The 18,911-nt window shown below is 37.7% G+C and overlaps 1 protein-coding gene across 1 annotated transcript in view; it reads left to right on the forward strand.

Moving 5' to 3' along the window:
• RAPGEF6 (Rap guanine nucleotide exchange factor 6) overlaps nucleotides 1–18,911 on the forward strand; it is a 231,350-nt gene that overhangs the window by 140,565 nt on the left and 71,874 nt on the right. The window contains exons 8-13 of the mRNA XM_004696982.2: nucleotides 4,321–4,498; nucleotides 7,269–7,405; nucleotides 9,436–9,594; nucleotides 10,180–10,332; nucleotides 13,877–14,041; nucleotides 16,737–16,844. Coding sequence (XP_004697039.1) covers nucleotides 4,321–4,498; nucleotides 7,269–7,405; nucleotides 9,436–9,594; nucleotides 10,180–10,332; nucleotides 13,877–14,041; nucleotides 16,737–16,844 — 900 coding nt within the window. The remainder of the gene's footprint in view (nucleotides 1–4,320; nucleotides 4,499–7,268; nucleotides 7,406–9,435; nucleotides 9,595–10,179; nucleotides 10,333–13,876; nucleotides 14,042–16,736; nucleotides 16,845–18,911) is intronic.

Genomic DNA, 18,911 nt, shown 5'->3' on the forward strand with positions numbered 1-18,911 from the left:
TTGCATATGTACATGTCTTTATCTAGCCCTCTATAAATGCCCTTTGCCTCCCAGCTCTTTCCTCTATTTCCCTTGATTTTCCTCCTGTCCCACTACCATGCTCAGTCCCCACCAGGGTTTCATGACTTCCTCTTTGTTACATTCCCCTTGATCATGCCCTACCAGGCCTACCGGAAGCTTATTTCCTATGTACGTCTCACAAATGTATTTTGGGCTATCACTGTCATCCATAACCTTCTGCAAACTGGAATCTCACAATAGACTCTAATACTGAACCCTCCTTCAACTTTGGATTATAAGATTTAAAATCCTTCTGTGACTAATGATGGTGTGCTTCTTCCATGTGCACTTATTTGACATCTCACTTAGATGGCTGCTTGTGTAGAGACAAGCCTTTAAATCCCAGACGCTATTTTGTCTGATAGTCACACCATGTGCTTTTTTCACTACATTTTGCTATAGCACCCATATTTTCTGTGTTCCCTTCCTGAGGGTGAGTATCAAGCAGGATGTAATTGCTCGTTGTTTTTAAATTGTAGCTAGGATTTAGTGCAAACCCCAAACCCATTCCTGAATCTATGTATGTTTGCTTGTTTATCTACCTTTGACTCCCTTTCAAAACCTCCTTGCTAGGTTATTAACGATCATCCCCTTGGAACTTAACGATCTTCCGTTAATACTGTCTTTGATTAGCCTCTGGTACTAATTTTTTAAAGCCCTGCTGAGTGAGGTATATTAAGCCAATTGGTACCTGAATTATTCACTTTATTTCCTTTCGTGGTTGAACGCTATTTACACAAACAATGGAGGTTAATTTTCAGGGGAAATTTGCAATAATAATCACTGATAATGTCAGTCACAGGTTTGCCAGAATAATGCATATCTTAATACAGCAGATAGGGTATTGATATAACAAGACCATGTTTGTCTGGCTACCAACAGTTCAACAGTCTTAATACAGCTATCTTCCACTTCCTCAGACACCATGTATTTTCCGACTTCAGTCTTCAGATTACAAGTATATCCGAGGTAGATGCCAGTTAACCCAGTGTATTTTATTCATAGGATTTGTGACACAGCCTTTGGAGCATGCTGTGTACCTTCAAGATCCGGATTCAGTGTCCCAGCATTCCATAGCACCCAGCCTCGGTTCCCAGGATACACTCAAAGGCCCAGTTTGTTGTGGCCGTTCAGTATTTACCACCAGGGACACTTTCGCCCTTGGTTCCCCAAAAGCATTTTCAGTCATTCTTCCTCACAACTGAAGGTTGGTCCTCCCCCTTTTCCTACCAACAGTCATGCATTTGTGTTCCCCCAGACATGATTGCTCCTTTCACCTCTCCTGACTTGATTTTCCCATCAGGATCCATCATCCCTCTAATAGGGATGTCTCCATGTCTGAAGACCTCATCATAGCTTTGCAGGGCAGCCACTCTATAGATAACATCCCCTTCCCTCCCCTCCCTTCCCTTCCCTTCCCTTGATGGTATGATCCCAACTGAGGTGAGTTGCCCTCTGGCAAAGCGACCTTCAAAATACTTACCTAGAGAACATGGTGTATGGTTAATTGGTGCCAGTCAGGCTCTGTACTGGGCTGTCTGGCCCCACTGGCCAGCAGACTGGATGTCCTACAAGCCTGAGCTTGTGCCCATCCTGCTGCTTGTTCCCACAGTAGTGAACTCATACAGTATTGCCCTTGTGTGATTGACTAGCTTCACTCAGCATATTGTCTTCCAGATCCCTCCATGTCTTGAAGTGTTTCATAGTTTCATCTGTTTTTTAGGGATGCATCGTATTCCATTGTGTATGTGTACCACAGTTTTTAAATCCAATCTTCTACTGATGGGAATTTAAGCTGTTTCTAACTTCTTGCTATTGTGAACTGTGCTGTGGTGAACCTGGGGGAGCATGCGTCTGTTGGTGATCTGTTTCTTATTTCTTTGGGATATATGCCCAGTCATGGTAGTTCAATGGCCATCTGTTTTAGGTATCGCCATATCGCCTCCCACAGTGGCTGCACATTTTACAAGCCCGCACCAGCAGTGCCTAAGAGTTCCAATCCCACCACACACTCTCCGGCATTTGTCCTCAGATTTTTTTAATTGTGCTACACTTATGGGTATTAGATGGCATTTCATGGTTCTTTGACTTGCATTTCCCAGATGGCTAGTGAATGAGGTTATTTCCTCATGTTTATTAGCCATTCAAGTGTCATCCTTTGTGAATCGTCTGTTCCAGGTGTGGGTCCTTTGCCCACTAGAAGGAAGACATCCTTTGGGCAGACATTGCCATCTAACAGAAGAATTAAATGTTTTGATGAAAGCTTTTTTTGTCTTTTTTAATACTAATATTTGAGTGCCTTTTATTATTATGAAATGCCCATGTATTCAACTCTTTTGGAAGGAGAGGGAGTAACTTTTGAGATTTTTGTTTCTTTTATAATATGAATCATGTTAGTATAAACCAAATTAAGACAATTTTATTTTCTAAAAGATGACTGATATTTTCTATAAATATTTTTATAATATATTATTTTCTTTACAAGTATCAGAGGCTAATATAATTTTAACTTTGTGGTTGTAATTAAAATTTTATTTTTAAAATTGATTACAATAATTCTATCTCTTTGCACAGTATACGAGATCCACCATAAGGTATTAGCAAATAGTGAGAATTCAGCTGTTTAGGATGGATCTATTTGAGCACTTTTCAGAATTACTCTCCACTTTTTTTCTTCTGCTCATAATTTGCATGATTACTACCCTACTGATGTGGAGGGATGGCCTCTTTTTTACAGCACCCCAGGACATAGTAATGTGCTCATGAAATGGTTATTAGTTTGTTAATAATTTATTATTTTCTCTACTACATTTTGTATTTTATGAAATTTTGTGCTTTTAAAAATATGTTTTTAGAGTATAGGTATTAATATATTTGGTGAAATATGAGCCTTGTTACCATTTTATACTTACGTGCTGGCTTACCATATGAATGTCACCCTGTGCAACAATGAACTTATATTTTTGGCAGGGAGAAACTTTTTATAAATACAATATCACTGTATATTTGATATTATATAAAATACAGTCTGTGCAATAAACAGCATGGGGTGGGGGGAGGCTAACTTCCTCTGGCTTCCTTGTTGCCACGAGGCAGAGCCGAGAGCCCTTCTTTGCCCTCTTCAGACCCAACCATTCCTTTCAGGGCACTCTGCTTCTGTGCTCGATTCAATAATTTATTGCAATGGCTACACTGAATTCACCGGCAATATTCAACAATGAAAGGGGTTTATTAGGGAAGTTGATAGGTTAGCATGAGTAGGGTCAGCAAATAGGATACAGTTGCTGTTCCACAGCAACCCTCTCCTCAGCAAGCAGGCAAGTTTCTCTGGTCATCAGCCTGTCAGCCAGTGGAGGTCTCTTGGCCTTTGCCTCCATGGGCCAGGAATCCAACCTGTCACTCTGACCTCGCACTTGTTTAGTCTTGGTATTGGTCCTTCTGCTCTCTTTCACAGTCTCCATGCCACAGTCTGTGGGGCATCTGTTTTTAGCATCCCCAGCCACTTCAGACAGATCTTGGACATGCTCATTAAATGATCCTAGGCCTTCTCTCTTTGGGTCAGATGACTCTCAAACACAGAGGAATGGCTTTGATGAAGGTGTGGTTTTTGCCTTTTAGTTGACCATAACCCTGAGGAGAACTAAGGATAGTATCTTAGTCACATCCTCTAGCAATATAGTTTTAAAGATGCCCCAATGAAACCAAGGGTATGACTTGGTTCACACCCTCTAGTGATCTCAGCACTTAATCCTACCTTAATCTTGTAACAGTGTAAAACAAACACACTGCTATCACACTGATTCTGACTCCTAGTGACCCTGTAGGACAGGGTAGAACTGCCCCTGTAGGTTTTGGAGACTGCGGTACTAAAAAGCCTAGCCTGGTATTTTTCACCTGCTGACCTTGTAGTTAGCAGCCCAATGCCCAAGGCTTCTGTTAGAGTACTCCCTCCAAAATGGGATCATATAGCCACAGGCAGAGTCCAGAATTCTAATACATCACAAAAGGAATTATGGCTAGATGGACCATATTAATTGACTACATCTTAGCTTCTTTGTAACATTTGGTTGAGAGGGATAAACAAACCGAGGCATTACTGTCAAGTCTATGGCACCCCCATTTGAGTCTGTTGGACTTCATTCCACCTGTTGTCCTGGCTGTGACCTTTTGGAAGCAGGTCACCCCACCTTTATCCTAAGGAGCCTCTGGATACAAATTTGTAGGATATGAAATGATGCATGGTTACATTTCTTTTTTTAGGCTACTGAGAGTGAGGTAGGAGATGTAGATCTGACTCGTCTTCCCGAAGGACCTGTTGATTCTGAGGATGAAGAAGAAGAAGATGAAGAGATTGATCGAACAGATCCATTGCAGGGGCGAGATCTTGTTAGAGAGTGTCTTGAAAAAGAACCTGCAGACAAAACTGATGATGACGTTGGTAAGAAGTATATTTGTTTGCATAAAGAATTTTATGTCCTAATGTATGTCTTAGCTATCAATTGCTGCATAACAAATTACTTAGTGACGTAAAACAGCAAACACTTAACTGTCTTGAAGATTCTCTTGGTTAGAAATTTAGAAGTGGGGTAGCCAGTGCTCCTATCTTGTGGTTTCCTGTTGCGTGGTCGTCAGAATATGAGCAGGAGCTGCAGTCATCTGAGAATGGGCCAGAGGGTCTACTTATAAGATTGCTGTTCACCTGGGTTTCACCACAAGTTCCTTACCACGTGGGTTCCTCCATAGGTTATTATTATGCAAGTGATCTAAGGAAGATTAATGTCTTAGGTGCTAGCCTCAGGAGTGGCATTCAGCCAGTGATGCTGTTTTAGATCACAGAATAAGCTTAGTAAACTGAAGTCAGGAACTACGTGAAAACACAAGTAATGAGAGACAGAGGTCATTAGAGGCTGCCTGGCTGCCATATCTGTAAAACAAAACTTTTATTCAGTATCCACAAGGCAGTATAACACTTTCCATTATCTATGAAGTAGTTTTTTTTAATTTCAAGGAATGCCAAAAAGTATGTTTTTATTACCTTAGCTTGAACATGTGTTTTTTGAAATTTTTGGTTAGAACTATGAATTTTCCTTTTTTTTTTTTTTTAATCATTTTATTGGGGGCTCGAACAACTCTTATCATGATCCATCCATACATCCATTGTGTGAAGCACATTGAATTTTCCTTTATACAGTGTCTGATAGAACTAACTACTGTCCTTTGCTTAGGATGTTACTGATACTGAGGATACTAGTATATTCTTTAAGGAACAAAGATTACTGTATATACCATATATACTCGAGTATAAGCTGACTTGAATATCAGCCAAGGCACCTAATTTTACCACAAAAACTGCATTAAAAATGTGTTGGAAAACTCGGCTTATACACGAGGATATATGGTATATTGTTATAATTCTATTAGGAGGCCATCCTAATGTATAATTACTTTGACCGGGCTCTCTATCACACTAATCATACTGGTGTTAATCATATTAGAAGATGGGTGCTATTAATATTGCTATTAATAATGTGAGTGAAGGAATATGCTGAAGACCGACATAGTTACTAAATCAATTTAGATGTAAATTTGTAATCACTGTCCAGACAAATTGAAAGTGCATTTTTATTGATAAGAAATTATATACTATGCTATTTTAACAAAATTTTTCTAAAAAATAGTTTTATTGATATAAAATGCACATATCATACACTTCATTGTTAAGTTGCTTTTAGAAAGGGTTGTATCTACATCATCACAATCAGTTCTGGTGCTCCCTCCTCCCTCTAACATTCACTATTTGCTTCCCAATTCCCCTCACCCTTCCCTCCCTCCGTCCCTGATAAGCCGTTGCAAGACTTTTTTGTAAAAAATGAAACATGATTAGTTCTCAAGTTAGTTGAAATCAACTTAGTAGCAGTGAGAATATTCATCTCTTGCAGCCCATAACTTTCACATATATATTCAAATAAATAAATAAAAAGCTCAAATCCAACTGTCATCACATCAATTCTGACTTAGCGACCCTACAGAACAGAGTAGAATTGCCCCTGTGGGTGTCCAAGACTTTATCTTAACAGTGCCGTGACTGTAAATCTGAACAGTCATAGAAAGCCTAATTTTCTCCCACAAAGCAGCTTGTGATTTCAAACTACTGACCTTGCAGTTAGTCACTCAATGCATAATCCTCTATGCCACCAGGGCTCCTTTCATGTACCATATATACTCGAATATAAGCCGACTCAAATATCAGCCAGGCACCTAATTTTACCACAAAAACTGCATTTAAAAAGGTGCTGAAAAACCGGGCTTATACACAAGTATATATAGCTTTCATATATTTAGTTTCATTACTCATGTAGATGCCCCAAGGAATAACCTAAGGTAAGTTATTTGCTGGTTACATTAAAAGCTGTTTATCTTGTACTCGCTTACTCTCTTGGACAAACATTAAGATCTAACTCATGCTTGTTATCTCTTAATTATTCACATTCATTAATAGGGTTTTTTTTTTTAAAACTCTAGCTCATTAACAACTAGACTAACATTAGGTTAATCTATTAGATCAGGCGTCCTCAAACTACGGCCTGCGGGCCACATGGGGCCTGATGGGTGTTTTTGCCCCGTTTGTTTTTTTTACTTCAAAATAAGATATGTTCAGTGTGCATAGGAATTTGTTCATAGTTTTTTTTTAAACTATAGTCCGTCCCTACAACGGGTCTGAGAGACAATGAACTGGCCTCCTGTTTAAAAAGTTTGAGGACCCCTGTTAGATCAAAGGGCATTTGACCCAGCCGCCATGAGGTAACATCTCAGGCTAGGAAAATTAGATAAGCTCTTTCCTGTGGGCTATTAAACTCTATGGTCAGCACTTTGAAGCCACCGGCCGCTCTGAGGGAGAATGACTGGGCTCTCTACTCCCTTAAAGAGTTAGAATCTCAGCAGTCCGCGGGACCATTCTACCCTGTCTCTATGACTCTGAAACAATGAGATGTTGAATGTCGAGCTGAACAGTTTCCCAGCTCTCTTCCAGTATACCCATCATTATATATAAGTTTGAATATATGTATAAATTATATAACTGGTATAAATTGCACTTGTTTTTCTACATGGCAGTCATTTTTCTACAGAAGCATATTCTTAAGCCATTCGGTATTGAATTTTAGGATTTACTTGTTATCCTTATACTAGAATTTCTTTTTCACTTATAGAACAGTTACTGGAGTTTATGCATCAGCTCCCTGCTTTTGCAAACATGACCATGTCTGTAAGGAGAGAACTCTGCTCAGTGATGATCTTCGAAGTGGTAGAGCAGGCTGGGGCTGTTATTCTTGAAGATGGGGAAGAGGTAAGTTAGCAAATAAATATTGTCTACTATGGAACTAATTTTAGAGCATTTTACTTTCTAAAAATTGCATAAATCTTAACTTGAAATTATGTGAATGCTGAGTGTGAGATAATTAGGGTTTCTGAAAGATAAGGTGTTTTGTGTGTGTGTGTTTTATTTTATTTACTTTGCTGTAATTTTTATTTTCTAGCAATAGATGCTCAGTCAATAATATTCACTGAAACAGTTTATTTTCACTTTTCAAATTGGGGTGTAAGGGTTTTATTATTATTATTCTATTTATGTGTTTCTGTCATTCAAAATGTTTTCATTTTATAACATATTTTCTAAAAGAAGGATTAAAATATATTGGAACCCATTCTTCCTAGTGAACTGCTACCAATTGAAGCATAACTGGAAATTCTTTTTTTCAAAAATACTTGAATATTTACTTGGATAGGTGGAGAGAGAATGCAGAAAGATCGAAAGATATTACTACTGTTGGAAATTTTCACTATATTTCTTATCAAATTGGTAAAGATTAGAAATATTTGATGGAAGGTCTTTGAAGGCAGGTACTTTGTCTCAAGTTTTAGTTTTAATGCCTTCTACCCGCATCCTAGAAAACATCTGAAACATTTAAGCATATGGGAGATGGTTTTAAAAAGTGTTTGATGAACAAGTATATATATTAAGTTTTAAAAGCAGGGTAGTGTAACTATTTCAACATTACAAAATAATATACCTAGTTCTCACTTAACAATATGGATAGGTCATTATGCGAAAATGGAAGATGATGCATCATTACATAACTACCAAATGACATTAATACACAATCCTCAATCTACTGAGCATGGTCCAGCAAAGGTGACATATAACCTTGGCCATTACAGCCGGCTTTACTCTCGCCTCACACTTCTGTTTGTTACTGATGGTTATACATCTTGAATGCTTGAGAGTGAAGTAGTAGATTCTTTTGTTGTAAATGTAAATGCCAGATAATGAGTCAATACATGAAGAACAGGTATATATGCATATTGGAAATAAACAAAGCTCCCCCCCAACCCCCACCACACATGCATTTTTATTTTCTCTTAATTATCCATAGTTTTTTTTGTTTTGTTTTTTTTTTAATTCAGTCACTTTATTTAGCAGCCACTTTGCAAATCTCATCCCCGCGTCATACCCACTAGGAGAAGCCAAGAAACCTTGTCTGTGGCTGTTAAAGGCGGAGTCCCTGCTCACAGGGAACTCACACACTGAGCTTGACTCAGAGATAAGCTACGTGACCTATAACCGTGCCCTTGCAACCTGCCCAGTCGTCTTCGAACGTAAGAAGGGAAAGTGCTGCGTGAGGCCACGGATGGGCTGGACACTTCTGGCTTAAGTGATGACGCCAATTATTTCCCACGAGGCAAATTATTCTCCTGTGGGAAGTTACGTCTCATGAAGGGATTCTTTCTCACCAGGGACACAGAGGCTCGGAGTCCGAGCACCTAAGAAGCATCACCTAGCGGACACAAGGGTCAGTTCACCTCTCAGAAAGGCACCCAATCCCACAAGCGGGGTCGGACCACCCCGGCTCGGTCCGATTCCGTAGGCGGTGGGGAAGGGTTCTCTGCGCCAGCGCGCGGCCGGACGGCCACGCTTGGAAGCTCCTCGGCGAGCGTTCCGCCCGGCAGACCTTTGTAGCAGAGCGTTGCCCGGGAGACGGGAGAATCCATTCGGAGCACGCTGTAGGCGGACGCGTCCAGCGTTCGGGTCAAGTTCGGGAGACACAAAAAGTCTCTTGAACGTCCGCAGGGCAGAAATAACTCAACCAATAGAACATATCGAAAACCAGTCTCCTCTTTCCCGTCCCTCGACGTCTTGGAAAGGCAGCGGCGTTTGAGACGCGCCAAGATGTATGAGCCGCCAATTATCCATAGTTTTATCAGCAAGTATTTATTGAGTGACTACTTTGTCCCAGATATTGTCCATAGTTTCTTTTTTCGAAGTTAATATAAAACTTGTTAAAAAGGATTCTTTAAACCTTTGTTCTTTTTCTATAGCTTGACTCGTGGTATGTTATTTTAAACGGCACTGTAGAAATCAGTCATTCAGGTGGAAAAATTGAAAACCTCTTTATGGGAAATAGTTTTGGAATTACTCCCACTCTGGATAAACAGTATATGCATGGAGTTGTCAGAACTAAAGTAGATGATTGTCAGGTAAGCTTATCTCTTTGGTTGAGTACTCTTGTTTGTTCATTTATTGAAAAATGGCTAAGCTGGTTTTTCCTTCCTAAAAGTAAAATACTATACTTAAGAATTAGGAGTCCCAAAACTTGCCTCTTCATAAAAAAAAGATTTTGATATCCAATTCAAATATTTTTGGAATTTAGCAAACTATGTCTGTTACAAAGATATGTTTATAAAAGAGAATGTGCCCAAAAGATGTTGATTTGTTACGTTTCTGTCTTCTAACTCTGTCTTTTTTGAAAATTAAAAAAATAAAGGGGAAAAAATAGGAACTGCTGGGTTGTTTCTTAGTCTTGCCTCGTGTTTTCCTTGCATCGTATCAGTTTTGAGAGAAGTAAATGTTCACTTCTCCTTTTACTGCAGAATTCAAAACAGATTGGACATCTTTGCCCTTTTTGAGTGTGAATTATATATTTCATCTCTTTTTTGCTAAAGGGATTGAATAAAAAAGAACTGATGCCACTTGATTTCCTACCTTTGTGCTCTGCCTTGGTGCACAGTGATATATTTATGTACTACAGATTCATTAATTGTCCCCACGTTGTTCTCGGACAGTTCGTCTGCATAGCTCAGCAGGATTATTGGAGAATTTTAAATCATGTGGAAAAAAATACTCATAAAGTTGAAGAAGAAGGAGAAATTGTTATGGTACATGAGCATCGAGAACTAGACCGGAGTGGAACCAGAAAGGGACACATTGTAATCAAGGTGAGTGATCTTTTGTTCTTACTCTTCTCACAGCAAAGGTTTCAACTTGCTTAAGAGATTTCGAAACACTTTTTGTGTAGTGCAGGACAATTCAATTAAATGTGTTGACTCATTTGCCTCTTCTTATTTGATTTTTATACATCTTGATGGACAGGTAACCTGTTGCCATTTAATATCAGTATAGGTAGAATCATATTTTAGAATATTCCAGTCAAGATTTTCCCTCAAATATGTTTTGTGGTAATTGCCATTAAATTTATCAAAGCTTGCAATGCTTTGAAACAAAAGAAAATGAAAAGACCAGCTATGAGGCATATGAATAATAGGTGAAGATGCTTAGTGTTTGCTGGATGAATCTCCATGGTATTGAAGTAAGTATTGGCTTTTCTCAAGCTTACTTTTCCTAACTAAACATGAAGGTGAGAAAACAGGGTCTTACAAGGAGTAAATGAGGTAAATCAAAGTCTTAGCACACATAAAGTATGAGTATTAATCACCGTATGATTTTTCTCTTCTCGTCCCTTTTTATTCTAGTTTCTCTCCAAACCACTGGATATGAAATAGAGCAATTATAATTGAAAAAGAGGAGATAGATGCATGACTGTTTCCTTTTCCAAACCCATTTTGATTGCAAAATAAGGAAAAGTTATTATTAATTACAACTGCAGCTGTTTACTTAATAATATTAAGAGATAAAGCAGAGAGATTATCTGTCTTGATGGCTGATCTGTTCATCCTCAACTAAATTTAGGCTGTTTCTCAAAACTTCTTTCTTTCTAAGCTGTGAAGCTCAAGCTTTGATGAGAGCACAGGTTGACTGCCATATTGTATATACTTTTGATTTTTTAAGTTGATTTATATTGTTAATGGGGTTCATGCTTCTGAATAGTTTATTACATAGGGAAAAGTTGCAGCAGTAGTATAGAGAGCTGCTTCACCCAGATTCTCCAACAGATAACATTTCACTCCGTTTGCTCTTCCCCATTTGAAGGCAAGTTGCAGATGTTATTTCTCATGATTCCTAAATATTCCAGTGTGTCCTAAAAACAAGAGCACGTGCTGTTATAATTCTCATAGAGCCCCTTCAAGTTAAAAAACAAATCACAGATAAAGCAATACCATTCAGCCTACAGACCTATTCAGAACTCATGAGCTGTTTTCCTTTCTCATTTAGAATCTCATCTAGAAACACAAGTTAAATATATTTTTCCAGTCTCTTCACTCTAATCAGAATGGTTCCTCCTTCTGCCTGTATTGTTCTTATTTTAATAATATAGATCTTACATTCTTTTGTATGCCCCTTAATTTGGATCTGTCTAGTGTTTCCTCCCTAAGACTTAAGTTATCCTTTTCTGATAAGAATTCCACAGAAATGATGCCGTGTTGCCCTCAGTGATATCATAATATTAGGAAACAAAGAATGCCAACCTGTCTCATTACTAGTGTACGTTAATATGCTCAGTGTATTTACTTGTTAATTGTAACCAATTGCCACCATACAGTATAAGCATGACTCTCTTCACTTGCCACCTGTGTACTGCCATCCTTCCAGCATGTCGTGCTGTCTCTACGATGTTTATGATTGCCCAGCTGTGACTTAACGATCATCTATGAACCAGATTTAAGCAACTCCAAACTGTGATTGGACTAAGTGACATATCCAATTTGTTATTCTTATATTTAAAGTCTTTTCTCATTCACTGCTATTGAGTCATTTCTGACTCATAGTGACCCTATAAGACAGACTAGAATTGCTCCTGTGGATTTCTTTGACCCTAACTCTTTACAGGGGTAGAACATTTCATCTTTCTCCCACAGAAAGGCTGGTAGTTTCAAACTACTAACCTCATGTTTGCAGCCCAACATGTAAACACTGTGACTCATAGACTTTATGAAGAGCTTTATATCTAACTTTGTATTACTGAGTTATATATATATATATGATCTAGCAGTGTATACCTCAAAAAGTTTTAAAATAAATTTAGATAAAAACAGTTTATACCATATAATTTCTCAGATTATTTGAAATTTAGAGTCAGGAACAAAATTTAGTCCCATGTTAAACTTAACATCTGGTTTGTTTTAATGGTTTTTTCTTTATGCCACTTTTGATAAGCCTACACTCTAACATTGGTTCTAAAGCTCCAAGAGGAATAATTGGAGATTATTAGCATACCTTTCCATAAATTTGGAGTCGGGCAAAGCATTTAAAACTCTGAATTAATATAAAAAACTAGGACTAGCTAAGAGAAACTATTAAAGAGAAAATCTCTGCTCTAGGAACTAGCTAGCAACAACAGTGAAACTGGCTCTCTTGAGTTGAGGCAGAAGAATTTGAGGTGAATTACATTTGGAAGAAGTCTTTTTTTTTAAAGTTTACGGTAACTTTTGCCTCGGAGCAGTCATTGCATGCCCCATGGAGCTGTAGTAGGACAAACCCACACTCAGGGTAATACCAGTGTGTTCTTAGTGTGGGGAGTTGACAATGAAAACAGGAATAAATGCGATTGGGTATTTATTCCTCTTCTTTTCCTTTCTCCAAACCTCTAAGCGCGAGTGGATTTCAGTTTAGTGAGACTACCTGTTCCCAATGCTGAGAGTGTAGCAGTGAAATGCTACTGTAAAGAGCAGCTAGTTATAAGAGAGAATAATCAGCGGAAGTTCTTTGGTTGCTGAGGGTTTTTTTTCTCTAATAATTTTTTATCATTTTATTGAGGGCTCGTACAGCTTTTATCACAATCCATACATACGTCCATTGTGTGAAGCACATTTGTACATAAGTTGCCATCATCGTTTTCAAAACATTTTCTTTCTATTTGAGCCCTTGTTATCAGCTCCTCATTTTTGCCCTCCCTCACACACCCTCCCTGCCTTATGAACCCTTGATAATTTGTAAATTATTAGTATTATTTCATGTCTTACACTGACCAATGTCTCCCTTCACCCACTTTTCTGTTGTCGGGCCAGATCATTGTGATGGGTTTCCCCATTCTCCCCCTACCTTTCCCTTGCCCTCCTGGTATCACTACTCTCATTATCGGTCTGAGGGGTTATCTGCCATGGATTCTCTGTTTCCAGCTCTTATCTGTACCAGTGTACTTTCTCTGGTCTAGCTGGGATTTGTTAGATAGAATTGGGATAATGACAGTAGGGGGGAGAAAGCATTAAAGAAGTGGAGGAAAGTTACATACTTCAACGGTGGTATACTGCACCCAGACTGACTCAGTTCTTCCTTGTGACCCTTCTGTAAGGGGGTATCTGATTGTCTACAGATGGTCTTTGAGTCTCCACTCGTACTCCCCCTCATTCACATTGATAGGAATTTTTGTTCTGGGTCTTTGATGCCTGATACCTGATCCCATCAACACCTCATGATCGCACAGGCTGGTGTGCTTCTTCCCTGTGGACTTTGTTGCTGCTTCTCAGCTAGATAGCTGCTTGTTTATCTTCAAGCCTTTAAGATCTCAAACACTACATCTTTTGATAGCCGGGCACCATCCTCTTTCTTCACCTTTCTTAATCTTTTCTATCTTTGGATTTTTAGGCAACACCTGAGCGTCTCATCATGCATTTAATAGAAGAGCATTCCATTGTGGATCCAACTTATATAGAAGACTTCCTATTAACATACAGGACATTTCTTGAAAGCCCTTTGGATGTTGGGATCAAACTACTAGAATGGTTTAAAATTGACAGCTTACGGGATAAGGTTGGTTTTGTAAATATTAGAGCACAAAAAATGATTTTTAAACTTTAAATGTTACTAATAAAGTCTTTTACAACTAAATGATGTTACTTTTTTATAGCAGGATTCAATTTATTTAAAAAAAATTAGGATAGACATATCTGTGCTTACTTTTATGACAAAATAGCGTGTTAAAAATGGATCTGAACCTTAAAAGGCAAAAGCTAGAATAGTTATATATTCAGAAAACATGATATAGTCACATAAGGTGATTTTAGAACTTTACTAAGAGATTTGTTTTTTTCTGGAGCTCAAGCAAATATGTAAAAGCTGATTCGTATTTTAGAAAGAATATTTACTAAAAAATGGCTTATTAGAGGTTATATGGTTTTTAAGCCTCGAATAGAATGCCTTTATTTTTCTGAATTGCATACAGACTTTATCGTTTTTTAATTAAATTCTGTTAACTACTTTAAGTATATCTCATTTAATGGTATAGGTAAATCCCCTGTTATGAATTCTTAGCATATTGACAGTTCTTACATACCCAGTAATACTATGTAAATTTGCCCTGGATTTGACTGACAGTACCATACCTTACTAGCAAGACATTCTTCATCACAGTTACCTTTGTTTGCTGCACACGCAGGTTGCTGGGTTTTTTTTAATCATTTTATTGGGGGCTCATACAGCTTTTATCACAATCCATACATAACATCTATTGTGTCAAGCACACTTGTACATATGTTGCCATCATCATTTTAAAAACATTTTCTTTCTACTTGAGCACTTGGTATCAGCTCATTTGCACATGCAGATTTTAAGTTATTGACAAGCCTTTTCTTTCACAAAAGTAAGGCTAAGTAAGAACCATCGACACCTGTTCAACTTACTTCAACTTCGACTTCAAAACTCATTTGCACTTAAAGACACACTTAGGAATAGATTTCATTCATTACCTGGGAACCACCTAAATGCGGTTATGTATTTATTGCAAACACTAATAGAAAATTGATGGAAGTAGGTTATTTTTAAAAAATAAGGACATGAGTGCCTGGTATGCCCTTCTGTGTTATTTTAAAGAAATGAATTAGATCCAGGTAGATTGTAGAATTCTGTTACTTCAGATACTAACATATATAGAATATGCTGGCTTTGTTAGTGGTTTCTTCAATCTCACAGCAAAAGAATAAAATTAATTTGGCTTCAAAATTTTAAATTTTACGCATCAAAAGATACTCTAAGACTGAAAATCAACCCACAAATTGTGAGAAAATATTTGCAAATCAGGTATCTGGTAAAGGCTTAGTGTCCAGAATAAAAAAGGACTCTGAAATCTCAACAACAATCCATAGACAAAGGACTTGACCAGACATCTCTCCGAAGAAAGTATGCCAATGGCCAACAAACATCTTAAAAGATGCTCAGTCTTATTTTATCATCAACCAAAGCAAAACCAAACCCACTGCTGTCTCATTGATTCCAATTCACAGCAACCCTATGTAGGGTGTCCAAGGCTGTAAATCTTTACAGGGTACAGGACAGCCTCATCTTTCTTCTGTAGAGAAGCTTTTAGGTTTAAACTACCAACTGTGTGTGTCTAACAGTCCAACAATACCACCAGGGCCAGAAGCGATGAAACAGTGTTGTGTGTTACAACACAAGTGGATTTCAGAAATGTCATGCTAAGTGAATGAAAGTAGCTGTACACAAAATAGCCACATATTATTTAATTTGATCTTTGAGTTGGTACCGACTTAGTGGCAGTGAATTTGGAGTTTTAGAGTATATTAAATATCTAGAAAGCAGGTTAGTGGTTGGCAATAGGGAGTGACTGCTGTACGGGTTCAGAGACTCCTTTGGGAGTGATGGAAATGTTTAGAAATTAAAATCTGTGAGTGTAGTAATTGGCACTGAATTGTGCATTTTAAAATGATTCAGGTGGTGACATTGTTATCTGCCTTATAACACGGTTTTTAAAATTATTACTTACATTATGATTCTTAATTAGGCCTATTAGTCAGAGCAGCTTCCTTTGTTTATTTTTAATTTTTTTTACTATTCTATGGAACATATAGACAAATTAAATCACCACTTTGCAAATGAAGTATTTGTAGTAAAGGACATTTCAGTTATTTTGTTATCATCTTGATTAAACATTCTTTTTTATGTAAATTCTTTTTTATATTTACTTGCATGCACTTAGAAGCTTTCGTTTTTAAGAAACTTATTTGAAATATATGAACCCTCATTGACGATTTGGGTGGGCATTAGATTACTAAGGACGAGATCAGTGGTTCAAACCACCAGCCATACCTTGAGAGAAAAATGAGCCTGTCCGATCATGCAAAAATTTACAGACTTAGAAACCCCATAGAGGGCTACTGTATGTCAGAAGCAACTTAACAGCAGTAGGTCGGCAAGATCTGGAATATACATCTCAGGTACTTCTTACTTATTAATAAGTACACAGGCCTGTGCTTTGTCCCTCAAAGCATAAAGCACTGCTATTTGTATAACCAAGGAAACAAAAGTTCAAACTAAATGATTCTACCCCCTGCCTCGGCCCCCCAATACTAGAATGAGCTTTCTGTGGTTGGCATTTATCCATAGAGCCCTGATTCTCCCCTCTACGTTTTGAGCGTGCTCTTGGAATTCACTTTTACAGAGTTAGAGGTAATTTCGCTCATAACCATATGCTTCCTCCATGTTTCTACAGGTCACACGAATCGTATTATTATGGGTAAATAATCATTTTAATGATTTTGAAGGTGATCCTGCTATGACTCGATTTCTGGAGGATTTTGAAAAATATCTGGAAGATACAGTAAGGCTCAAAAATAATAATTTCTTTAGTGTTTAGGGCTTATCCTGATAATCTCAATTCAGAACACTTTTCATTTTCTCCCATGTATTGAATCTATTCTGAGAACTTGCGTATCTAGTTTTCTATACGAGTACTCTTCCTGTATCTCCCAAACCTGTCATCATGCTTTATCCTGGCGATTTTGTTTCTGTTTAGCATTGGTGTTCTACCCGTCATGCAGATTATTAATCCTGCCGTTGTATGTGGATTGCTCTCACTTTCCCCTGAATTAACTGGCCTAACGAGCTATAGTTAGCTGCTCAAGTCTCCTGGGTCACTGATTATGTCATGTACAGGTTTTTGTTTTTCAGTGTCTCTCAGACACTTCCTTTTAATCTGCAAAATGGTTTTAATTCTAGTCTCATTTTCTTCTAGTCCATTATATGTAGCCAAAAGATTGTTTTTGAGGTTTTTTTCCCCAAGTCATTTTTATAATTTTTAATCTTTTTTTTTGCTACAAAATCACAAAAAAATTTATTAAACAAAAATATCAAAATGTAAAGCTATTGCTTTTTTCTTTTGTTTTTTAATTTTTAATTTTTTTTCAAAGATTGTTTTTAACCCACATTGTGGTGAATATTATCTCTAAGTAAGTCTTTTTACCTACCATAGCAATATGGGCAGTCTGCAAGTTCCCATGCTCAGATTCAACCAACTAAAAGCAGAAGAAAATAGGTGGGGTAGGGGGAGCGTGGCACTGGCAACTAGTGGTCAAAGCAGTCCGTCAAAAGCTAAGATCAGCGGTTCTCAACCTGTGGGTTGCAACCCTTTTGAGGGTCGAATGACCCTTTCGCAGGGGTCGCCCGATTCATAACAGTAGCAAAATTACAGTTCAGAAGTAGCGACGAAAATAATGTTATGGTTGGTGTGTCACCACAACATGAGGGACTGAATTAAAGGGTCACGGCATTAGGAAGGTTGAGAACCACTGGATAAGATGGTGCCTAAAAAGCTATTTACATGTAATCAAATGATATAATGTATATGGAAGATTTGTATCATTTATATGCCAGTACTAGGCTGTTTTATATAAAACTTGAAAGCCCATGACTGTGGGGTGACTCCTTAAAGTAGCCTTCTGAGGAACCCAGGACTAACTGCTTCCCCAACTAGTCAGATCCTTTGCCTGTCTTTTTGCCGGTTTTCCTGTGCACTCAAGAGTATTTGACTTTCTGCTGCTTCTGTATCTCAGATCAAGCTCTAATTCTCCTCTCCCAAGCCTGCAGTTTGAAATGCTATGCCATCTTCAAGGTTTATTTTACATTATAGAGATCTACATTAAGACTTTTACGCCTCCCATTGTACTTTATTTCACTTTTTCTTAATGCTTTGATATCTCAGTTGTCTTATTTATATTAGTGGATGCAATCTCTAGTTTATTAGAATTGTTAGAATTCAAACGAAATAATGAACATAATGTCCATAGAACTGGGCACATAGCAAATGTTCAAGAACTATAGTTACTTTCGTAAAGCCTAGGTTGATTAAGTTGAACGAAGAAAGAAAAATTGGCATTTGCTTCTTTTTATGCCTAGGTCCCTGTACCCATCTCAGCAACACATATCCTGTACACAAACTAGGGAGAATGAACAGGGTCTGGGAGACTTGATAAATAAGTCATAGAGGTTCACCACCAGCTTTTATCTGATATCTGCAGTGCAGAATATGTACAAAGAACAAACAGAATGTCTACATTGTCATACAGCCATGGGACTTTTTTCAGTAATGAGTCATCAAGTGTTTATTGAATTATTAATACTCCTCACTGTTGCATAGGATCAAAAGAAGTGTAAGACTTGATCTTGCCCCCTCCCCCAAAAATAGCTTCTTGTCATGAGATATACATATAGTACACTAGTATTTGAGAATAATCAAATATTAAACTAATATTAACACCTAATTGTTAATATGTTACAGAAGACCTAAAATAGTTAACTCATTCTTTTGATGTGGTGGAGGCATGATATGTTTTTTCGTATTAGAGAGTATTGGGTAAAGTGGTTCGATTTTTTTGGATAAAGGTTTTAA

Source organism: Echinops telfairi, unplaced genomic scaffold (assembly GCF_000313985.2).
Source record: "Echinops telfairi isolate 266 unplaced genomic scaffold, ASM31398v2 ScPeMD7_7469;HRSCAF=8507_1, whole genome shotgun sequence".
Lineage (NCBI taxonomy): Eukaryota > Metazoa > Chordata > Mammalia > Afrosoricida > Tenrecidae > Echinops > Echinops telfairi.